At 22.6% G+C, this 11,034-nt stretch overlaps 2 protein-coding genes across 5 annotated transcripts; one reads left to right on the top strand and one right to left on the bottom strand.

The window, feature by feature from the left end:
* The first annotated feature begins 323 nt into the window (after window positions 1-323).
* On the top strand, window positions 324-2,211 carry LOC107998005 (TBC1 domain family member 7). Its single transcript, XM_017056995.3, has 5 exons — window positions 324-662; window positions 769-1,118; window positions 1,197-1,481; window positions 1,552-1,681; window positions 1,801-2,211. Exons 1-5 carry the CDS (start codon window positions 621-623, stop codon window positions 1,885-1,887), a joined length of 894 nt encoding a protein of 297 aa, XP_016912484.1. The 5' UTR covers window positions 324-620; the 3' UTR covers window positions 1,888-2,211.
* LOC107998004 (hippocampus abundant transcript 1 protein) lies at window positions 2,008-10,678 on the bottom strand. Of its 4 annotated transcripts, none has more exons than XM_017056991.3 (7): window positions 10,371-10,678; window positions 6,572-6,973; window positions 6,247-6,468; window positions 5,707-5,990; window positions 5,235-5,538; window positions 4,963-5,119; window positions 2,008-4,224 (listed from the first exon to the last, which is right to left on the bottom strand). In XM_017056991.3, exons 1-7 carry the CDS (start codon window positions 10,494-10,496, stop codon window positions 4,118-4,120), a joined length of 1,602 nt encoding a protein of 533 aa, XP_016912480.1. In that variant the 5' UTR covers window positions 10,497-10,678; the 3' UTR covers window positions 2,008-4,117. The 4 variants fall into 4 exon arrangements, with proteins under 4 accessions (XP_016912480.1, XP_061941554.1, XP_061941551.1 ...); XM_062085570.1 differs by having other exon boundaries at window positions 4,984-5,119; window positions 10,371-10,677; XM_062085567.1 differs by lacking the exon at window positions 10,371-10,678 and adding an exon at window positions 7,185-7,408.
* Between the last annotated feature and the right edge of the window lie 356 nt (window positions 10,679-11,034).

Here is an 11,034-nt window from a genome sequence, read left to right as displayed (position 1 = left end):
AATCTATTTACTATTCGTATTAATTATCTACGAATTCAATACATATATGTATAAATATATATAATGTACATATGTATAATATAATGTATAAATATAATTTATAAAAATATCAAAGAAATTATTAAAAATTATTATTTTATCAACATAATTAAATGGAATACTTGTATATTTTATTTTATATTCGTACTATCCAAATTATAAAAAGCATATAAATACTTTAATTTTTTATACAATCAAGTTTCAAAATATAAATAATAAAATCCCTATAATTATTAACATTATTGTACAATCAGATTTCAAAATATAGAGGATAAACTTTTTATAGGGATAAATATTTTATAGGGAGTATAAACTCCCTATAATAATTAAATATATTATTGTATATCTTATTTATAATATAGATATTCATTATATATTATTATACGAATCTGATTTTATATAATAAGAAATAAATTTATTAATAAATATAAACATTTAAAGAAAATAAAATTAAAATCAAGAAAAAAGACACGTAAAAACATTTACACATTTTTTATATTTCCTAAATATTTCAATTTAAACATGGGAAAATGATTTGAAATAATAAATAATTGTTCATAAATTTTAACAATTAATAAAAAATGACTGACGAACGAAATTTTCGTTCATCTTATTATGAAAAGGTATATTTAAACTTATATTAAACAATTCTTATGATTTTAGGTTAGAAAAAATAAAATATTACAAATAATTAAAAGTATATTCATCAATTATATAATTAAAATATAGGTAGGATTTCGTAGCGTTGAAGAAAAAAGATCTTTGGAAATATTACTTAAAGAACGTCCTTTTGATAAAGCAAAACTGAAACAGTTCTGCTTACGATTTACAGTTCCTGCTATATATAGAAATTTTCTTTGGAAAGTATTACTGGATATAATACCAGTTTATATAGAAAGTCACGAATTTATAATAAATCAAAGAAAAGCAGAATTTCAGGATCTACAAAAAGCTTTAAAAATTGCAAAGATTTTAGATGATTATACAAAACCTCATTTAATGTTTCTCACTATGTGGTTATTACGTACTAGAAGAGCAAAACTTGATATGAATACTCAATTAGAATTTCCTCTACATAGGTCTTTAATTTTTTATTAAATATAATTAATCATAATTTATTAAATTATTGTATTCATTATTAATTATTTTTGTTTTAGAGCAATGAGCAGAATGGCTGAAACACTATGGCACATTGTTGACATAGATTCATATGAAGAAAAGCTTGTAGATACATATTGGATTTTATGTGGATTTTTAGATCAAGTACAAAGATTTCATAAAGAAATTAATAGATTACAAGAATGTACTTGTACTTTATTAGAAAGAGAAGATCCAGAATTATACAAGCATCTTGTTAAAATAGAAGCACTTTATAATATTCCATATGACATTTGGTTTTCTTCATGTTTTGCAGGAACAATATCCAATGGTTCTATTGCAAAGTATATATATTTAATGTATTTAAAATAAAAAAAAATATATTATAAAATGTATGTTATTTATTTGTTACAGAATATGGGATAAAATAGCTGTAGGTGCATATAGAATTTTAATCTTTGTTACTGTAGTTATTTTAACAACTCTAAGAAGACTTCTAATGAGATGTGAAAATATTGATAGTATTTTAAATATAATTGCTAATGTATGAAAATATCTATGTATATTTATTCATACTATGTATTTATTCATATTATGTATATTTATTCATACAAGTATGAAATGCAAAAAATGATTAATTTTAAATAAATCTTTTTATTCTAGATAACAGAAGAAACTTCTGAAGTAATTGTTAACAAAGCAATTGAATCTTGGCAACAAAGTGGTTCAATATTAACAACTATTTCATAAAGAATATTTGAAAATATTCTTATAAGCAAAATTATAGTAAAATATAATCATATTATAAAATAATTATATGAATATTAAATTTAATTATTTTCAAATGAATATAAGTATTTATAGAACACGTTTTCTTATATTTTAAAAATAATTATTTTTATTAATGCATCCATCATACATTGTACATATACAATTATTGAGGTGTTATTAAGTCTTAAACTGGACTTTATTTTATATTATTATTCTTTCGTTTCTTTTGCAATGTTATATTACAATAATGTTAATGTATTCCAGTGTGTAAGAGCAAATTTTAATAAATATCTTTCAAATCAAGCAGAAATATAAAATTATTGCATGTTGTATCTATATTCTCCAAGAAATCTAATGTAAATAATTAATTGTATATTTTCAAAATTTTTATTGAATATTTTTTTTATTATCAGACTCAATATTTCTAATAATTCTTTTATATATATTTGTATTTATTGTACAATTATAATGGAATTTTATTCCACAATTAATCTTAAGTGATATAAAAAGAAGATTATACTTCGATATGCATAGCATTTTCTCAATGCTAAAATTGATTCCAAACGGAATAGTATTAATTGAAAATTTCATACAAATTGATTAGTTATTTGAGTTTTTACAAAAAAAATTTTATAGTGCAATTTATTTACATTTTTTCTGATTAAAAAATATTATTCTTGGAGAAAAATGAGATCATACAAAATTTTATTTTTTGCTCACGCATTGCACCATAATTTCATAAATTCTTACTATTTTCTAATATTACAACTCTTGAATAGAATTTCTGCTACTAGTCATTCTTTTTTCAATGGGATTTGAGCATGCTCTTTTACAGTTAATTAATTCATAATAAATGATAGCAACTGTATACATAACTGAAAAAAATTATAAATAACGAAACTATATTCATTTCAAAATCTTACAATGTTATAAAATCATAATGATGTGTAAATTTTAAATTAAAATCAAAATTCATTGGCAGATTTCAAATTCAAAGAGTTATTTAGGCTATGGCAATGCATATACAGTTTTTCAGATACTAATTTTTTTTTATAAAGTACAAGTAAAATGCACAAATATACTATGCTATTGTATTTTGTTAACATCAATGACTCCAATTTATAACATGCATATTTTAACATTTGAGGAATGCCATTAAGCACTCAATTAATAATGTTTGTAACATTATCAATCAAGATTTACCACTCAAATGGCAAAGTATAATTTCATATAAATTGTTTTTTATTTTTTTTTTTTTTTGATTAAGGCCATTCTGTTGATGTCTAATTATTAAAATAAATATTTTATGCAAAGAAAATAGTTAACATACTTTACAAACATCAGCTAACTCTTACTAGATATTATATGCAATTGGAAACTTATTTCCTATTTCAGCTATGTAAAGTTTCATTTACAACGTCTTTTTAACATTTTCTTCGGCAACTATTGCACTTTTCTTTCCTCATTAAATCAAAAATATATTTAAAACAAAGGAATGCATAAAAAATAAAACAAAAAACGCAAATAAATATTTTGTTTGCCAAATCACAAAAATGTTATAGAAAATATTTTAAACTGAAGATTCATGATACTTGTGATCAAAGTAACAAGTGCTCTTGTCTAAATTAAAAAACTTGTTGCCTCTTATGTGATCTTAATAAGCGATGAATATTATACATGATAAAAAATGATTTTTGCATAAAAAGTTACATAATTTTTTTGTTATAAGTCTAATAAAAATACTGATTACAACTTTCATTCATTTTATCGCATCGACGACTACACAAACTAGGAGTCACTGATAAATGATATCCAATGCTTCACTTGGTACAAGTTAATATTACAATTTCTTTCTTCTGGAAAAAGTGAAAATTCAACTTTTTATATAACAAAATTCCTAAAAAAATATCGAACGTAACGTTCAATTCAACCTAAATGTCATCAAAACAAGCACTGCTCGTAAAAACTTTTCATAACCTAAACATTAAATGGATTGATAATCCTAATATCAATCTCAGTTGTTGACTTAAAGATATAATATAATACAATATAGACAGCTTTCTTTTTGTTAAAGTCTGTGTGTAGTAGGTGCACTTGATAGTAACCATTTCTCTAACTATAGAGAGTTTCATCATGAAGGTACTTTTTTTTCTTTTTTTTCTTTTTTTCTTTTTTCTTTCTTTCTTTCTTTCTTTAATTTTCACAATAGCTATAGAGCAGCCGAGTTGCAATTGTCGACTAGAGGTGACAGCGGCCCTATTTTTCCTTTCCCACTTCCCAATTTGTCTCCTTCATAATGTACATCCAAGGATAAACCTTAAATTATAACAAAATTTTAATATAAATATATACATATAAATATATGAATATGCGTAAATACGCGTATGATACATACGAAAAATTCTTATTGAATTATATGTATGTATATATGTTATATAAAATATAGATGTATTTTAATTATATTAATAATACAATATTATAATTAAATACAATAGTTATTGAACAAATAATCTTATTTTTACTCTTTTAAGTTTCTAAGAATCAATTCTATCGTTTATTTAATATTTAATAACTCATCACAAATAAAAATATACGAGTTTCATAATATAATCTATAATCCATCAGCAATAAATAATAGAATAATTGTATATTGGATAATACACAAATAATTTATCTATCAATAAAAATTTATATTTTTATATTTTTAATTAATTAATATTATTGATAGATTGCTATTATTTTTTCAATGACACACATATAATATTACATGTATTGAAATATTATATATATAAAAATTCTATTTTCATTAAAAAATTGAAATTTAATTTTAAAAAATTAAAAATATCGATTCTGTCTAATTAAATGTAAAAAGATTCATTTCTTGATTATTTGTTTAATAATTACATTTTATATAAAAATTTTTATATAAATATAAAAAATAATATATTATTATTAACTATTATTGTTAATTTAAAGTAATTTTAAGTCTTAATTTTAAACCCACCACCAAAAAATACATCTGAATTTTAACATAACTGACAACCTTTAACGTACATTTCTGATATGCGTATTTACCGGAGGGCCTCCGGGAGGTGGATGGATGATGTAATGGACCTGTTGGCATTGTATTTGATTCTGGTATAAATGCAGCTACTAGTAATGCACATATCACAAGTAATGCACCAAACACAAATGGTGGTCCTGGTACAAGCTAAAAATATCAATTTCTTTATAATTTTAGATTAAATAATTAATTAAAAACGACTATTCAATAATCGATTATTAATAATTATTTCTTAAAAATTATTTATTTTGTTTAAATTTACCTGGGTTACTATCTGTGGCATAATATCAAGATGTTGCGTGGCAGTTCCTGTTTTATTATTTTCCTCTAATGGAGATGGTTTTGCAGGGAGAGAAGGAGAATTATCGTTGAGATCAACGCGAAAGAGATAAAAGATTACTCCAAACATTGCTGGCCCAAGACCATTACATAATCCACGCATTCCAGTTACCATGCCTTGTACTAAACCCTGCTTGTCTGCATCAGAATGCATGGATATGAATGCAGAAATTGCAGGATATGTAATACTTGATACTGCAGCAAGTACTCCAGCTGCCCACATCATCCTTAAAATTAAAAAAATATTGAACAGAATTCATAAAAATCTTTTTTCAAAAATATATTACAATAAAATATAATAAATAATATTTTTTTTATATTTTACTTCAAAAATTAAGTTTATAAAATTATAAACATTTTTTTATTATAAATATTTATTATAAATAAAATATTACCATGTTTGTGAACCGAAGCCAAACCACATAAGTTGTAACATCTCAAATAAAAGACCTAACATTATGGTGTGTTTACTGCCAAGTGTTCTTATTAAAGGACCCAAGACACTTTGAGCTCCGACACTTAAAATTCCCACCACAGCAATAAAAATTGCTACCATTAAAGCAGTAAATCCCATAACTTTAGTCAAATAGACAAATATACAACTATACTGTCCTGCTTCAGGAAGATAGCTCAGGAACACAGTAATACACAACATTAAAATAGTATGATCTTTGCCAACCTAAAATATCATAATTACATTCATTAAATTTTTATTTTAATCATCTTATTATTATTGTTGTACAAAATTACAATATTATTTATATAACATTAATTTAAATATTTTGTTTTTTTGCTTAAAATAAAATGTAAAATCTTATATTAATCAAAAAATATTTATTTTTAAACATAAATTCACTAATTTGGAATGATTTTAAATATATAAATTTTTTTTATATTATATTTATATTTGTAACATAATATAAAAAGTTACTTACCTTTCCAAGATAAGCAAAGGGATCTGCCTGCTCCCAAGATATAGGTGCTGGTGGACGAGCTTTTTCAGGCAAACTTTCAGGTACAGCCACTAATATAAAAAACACATCCAACACTGCAATAGCAGTTGCTAATGCAACCACAAGATTCTCTCCATATTCTTTCATAATATAATCTCCTAATGCTGGACTTATTACCATACTTGCAGCAAAAGTTGCTGATACCTAAAAAAATTAAATATATTTTAAAAAATAGATATTATAAATTATTTATCATTATTATCATATTAGAAATTTTTTAAAAAAATTAATAATATGAGATACTAACCATACCATATGCTGGAGATCTTTGATGCTCTTCAGTAACATCAGCAACATATGCAAACACCACTGAAAATGTGCAAGCAAAGACACCACTGATGGAGATCATAGCAAAAAACCACCATGTATTAATGCTCATTAGAGGAATCGGCGCACATGTGAAGGCTACTGTGATGAGTAAAAAGAATTTTCGACCCCATACATCAGATAAAGCACCAATTAATGGTGCAGAAAGAAATGATAAGATTCCTTTAATGCCCATTATCAAACCATTCATCAGGAACGTATGATTTGGAAATGTGATATTTAATACAGAGATAACAGGCATGGTTAATAAACCCCATGCAAAAAATTCCAAAAATATTACAACCAGAGCATGGTACACACTTGCCTCTCCAATACCGGAACTCTGTAAAATAAAAATAATAAAACATATAAATTTATTCTTCTTGTGTATTATTAATATTAAACAGTTCATAAGCAGCCATGATATCTATTTGCTATACCCAGTAAATATGAAATAGTAAAAAGATCAATTTTATACAAATATAATGATATCAAAAGTTTTTTTTTTTAATTTACCAATAACTATAAGCATTTTGCAAATTGTGACAGCTGACCTTAAGATGTCTGTAGCATTGCTGAGCAAATGTAAGAGGAGGTGTGAGTTTAGCAATAGCATGTTCTTGGCTGTTGTGAATTTCAGAACAAGAGGGGCCCAGGCCCTCTGCTCCACCTTTTGCCCCAGGGGGCATGACCCCTAAGAAGTGCTACTATATATATTTCTTTCCATATTATGATCCTACCAATTTTTCATTTATCAGTTGTTCAGTTCCATATAATACTGTAATGAATAACCATGACTTAGGATTATCTCAATTTTGCATCTTCAAATATTCAATCTAATTTTCACAAATAATTTATTATTGTTTTATATTTCTTTAATTATAACTTTTGTATTAACTCTTATTCAAAATTCTATTTTTGTTATATTATTTTGTGAATATACTTAATCTAATTTTGCATATATATATTTCTTATTATATCACATGTCATTTTGTTTAGGAAATAATCTGTGTATATTCTTATTATTTTTATAGTTTTTATAATTATATAGATTTATATAGATTATATTATTCTCAACTATATATATATATACATATATATATATAATTTAATTAATTGCAACAAGCTTCTTTCTTATTTTCATAATGTAAACTAATTTCTTTTATTATCATAATTTGTGCGATTAACAAAAAGTTAAAAATTATGTTAGAAATACATAGTATAATTTATTTTTTATGTTATAATTTGATTTTCTTTATTTAAATAATTTTACAAATATTTATTATCATAATTTTTACTTTTGCTTATTATTAATTTTTAATAATTTTTTTTTAGTGGATTTCTTTCATTAAAACATAAATCTGTTTATTCATAAGTATAAATTTGTTCTTTATTTCTCTTTTTACATTTCTCAGCAATATAAAGACACAAGATCTCTTAAATATATAAAATATGCCAAAATTATTAAAATTGAACAAAATCTATATGTGAACATATATCTTAAAAATATATTTTTTTGTCTGTGTACAGCATTTTCAAAACATTTTGAAATTCTTATCACATTATAATTTACATTATATTTTTTAAGGGCAGCTTGTTTAAAGAGCACTACATTGTTAACAAATTAAAGTCCAAAAAAATTTCAAAGATTTTTTCCTTTTTATGTAGTGCCATTTGAACATTTTTTTCGAATGTCATCGAACTTTTTTTCTTTTTTAAAAAAAACTATCATGTTTTTATTACACATGATTCAATTTATTACTTATTATCTAATAAGTAATGCGATAAGATTTTTAAAAAAATCTATTATTCAGCAGATTATATATAATTTCCTTAATATTAAAAATTGCCATAAGAAATAATCTTTGATATCTAAATTTTTCATAAAACTTGTATATTGAAATGTTAAATTAATATCTATTACAAAATAGTACGATCAGTAATATATCGGATAGAATGATTTCTCTCGTATTTGATATTTCTTAATGTCATAACTTATTGTCAACACCTCTTCATTAAGATTCTCGAAAATACATATCAGCTATGTAACTTTTTCACTCTTCACTTTTATTTTTTTTCAATGTAATTATCAAAAATTTTGAATAAAAATCTAAATCACTGCATTGCAACTCTATCACCAAATCCCCACTTTTTACGACATCTAGTTATCATTCTTTCATCATTTTAGATTGAATCTAACCTAAAAATCTAGTAAAATGAAGCGATATTTTGTGTTTTTTGAATATTTATAAATTATACTGGAATAAAAAATTAATCAATTTTAAAAAATATAACATAATTATAAATTTCTTTCATTACATATTCTGTGTTTAAAAAGAATTATACGAATTATACATTGTTGGTAACTGATCAATATGCGCAAGTACGATATTATTCGAAGAACTACATATATAATATTGCTAATATAAAAAAGAAATTATGAATTTAATGTTTTTCTAATAAAAGACAAATATTTTGGAACAGGATAAAATATGTTTATTTTTATAAATGCACGATTTATGTGATTCTTGATAAATTATAATTATATGTTGAATTCCATGTTTTCTATATTTTTAAATGCTATAAATGTAATTTCAAAAATTATTATAAATTAATAACATAAATATTTTTTATATTCATAATTAAAACTTATATAAATTTGTAATGAATTTATTAATTACTAAATTGTTTTTACAAGCACATATTTATCTTTTTTTTATTTTGAAATTAAATATTATTTCTTTTTTTTTCTCTCTCTCTCTCTCTTGTTAAATATTTATATTAAATATTGTATTTTTTAAAATATATTTTTTATTGAATTATGTCTCAAAAACAAGAAAACATCAAAAAATAAAAGAGATACAAATTAAAACATTTTCTATAAAATTTAACATGAAACATACATTATTCTTTTTATATTATGCATAACAGTTGTCAAATTTTTATTTTGACAAATTTTAATTAATAAAAAGTAGAAAACAATAAAAAAAAGGAAGTAATATTTAAATAAAATCAATTTTCTGTATATTTATAAAACGATTATAAATATTTTTTTAAATAAAAAATATTATATATATATAATAATATAACTGAAAAAATATAGTAAATATTTTATATTTTAATATATAAAAAATATTTTAAATCATTTTATAAAATTAAAATAAAATAAAGAAGCTGGTTGCAAATTCTATTTCATTAATTATAAAATATTGAGAAATTTGAATAGAAGTTCAAATCATTTAATACACATTTGAATATTAATAAAATTATTATCATATTAATATTTCATTCTCTATTTAAAGAGAATCATAAGAAATACTAGAATAAAAACATAAAATTATTATACTTTTAAAAAATTTAATTAAATCTATTTATGAAAAATATATAAATTATATTTTGTAATAATTCTCCATATAAAAATGGACCTTATTAATATATATATGTACAAAAATGGAAAAAAACTTAGTTACACATCAATGTTATAATTATAAAATTCATATAATTTTTGTATTGATGAAAAGTTTCATAAACAAGTTACGCTTTATAAAACTTTTTAATTCATTATTATAATTCATTCTCAAAAATAAACATAATAATTGTCGTTAGAATTTATCATGTACCGAACCAAAAATTGTACTTACTTTAAACTTACTAATGAAATTATGAAATTAGAAAAATATATAGAAAAAAATCAAAATAACTTAAAAATCTAATAGATATTAAATTAAATATTTTAGTACCGTAATGACCCCATCCTTAATAATGAATTTTCGGCTTCGTACGATCATGCCCACGACCTTCTTTGAGACCTTGGCGGGCATATTCACGCACTGCGCGCACAGACTCTTCCGTTTTTTCAGTTTCATTAATTTTTAAAAATCCGATGATACTGTGCGAGTCATTTTTCTGTGATATTCTCACACAAGCACAAAAAGCGTTATTAGCTTTAAATCTTTATAGTTGTATCTACATAATGTAACAATCCATAGTTAACCATGTCCGCAGGCTACTACAGACTATCAGGTGAGTGTAATATATTTCATAAAGAATGTAGAATAGAAAGTGTAACCAATGTAGAAATTGCGTGCGACAAAAGTGCCACCAAGTAGTAATATGAAGAAACATCATTCGTACATTTCTATTTCCATAATTAATAAGTTTTAGTTTCATAATAATTTCATGCATATAAAAAAATAAACTTGTTTGATGCTTTACAATGTTTCTTAAAATATGTCTTTATGTCGTAAAAATTATAAAAGTTTAAACTTGAATAATTTTACTCTCTGTAGAAGATTTATTTTAAATAACGACAATTTCATTGATATGTGCATTATATAATTTTTATACTTCAAAATACATTTCTCATACATGTATAAATTATATTTAATTTTTAAATAATTTTAT

The sequence above is a fragment of the Apis cerana genome, linkage group LG15, assembly GCF_029169275.1.
Source record: "Apis cerana isolate GH-2021 linkage group LG15, AcerK_1.0, whole genome shotgun sequence".
Lineage (NCBI taxonomy): Eukaryota > Metazoa > Arthropoda > Insecta > Hymenoptera > Apidae > Apis > Apis cerana.
The sequence above is the reverse complement of the archived record's forward strand: the minus strand, read 5'-3'. Positions and strand labels throughout refer to the sequence as shown.

Coding starts and splice junctions, on each gene's coding strand:
- LOC107998004 (XM_062085567.1), bottom strand. CDS start 7,319: ATGCCCCCTGGGGCAAAAGGTGGAGCAGAGGGCCTGGGCCCCTCTTGT. Junction 6,974..7,184: donor AATGCTACAGACATCTTAAG/GTCAGCTGTCAC, acceptor TTTATTTTACAG/AGTTCCGGTATTGGAGAGGC. Junction 4,225..4,962: donor TAAATACGCATATCAGAAAT/GTACGTTAAAGG, acceptor TTATAATTTAAG/GTTTATCCTTGGATGTACAT.
- LOC107998005 (XM_017056995.3), top strand. CDS start 621: ATGACTGACGAACGAAATTTTCGTTCATCTTATTATGAAAAG. Junction 663..768: donor GTTCATCTTATTATGAAAAG/GTATATTTAAAC, acceptor ATTAAAATATAG/GTAGGATTTCGTAGCGTTGA. Junction 1,119..1,196: donor TTAGAATTTCCTCTACATAG/GTCTTTAATTTT, acceptor TTTTTGTTTTAG/AGCAATGAGCAGAATGGCTG.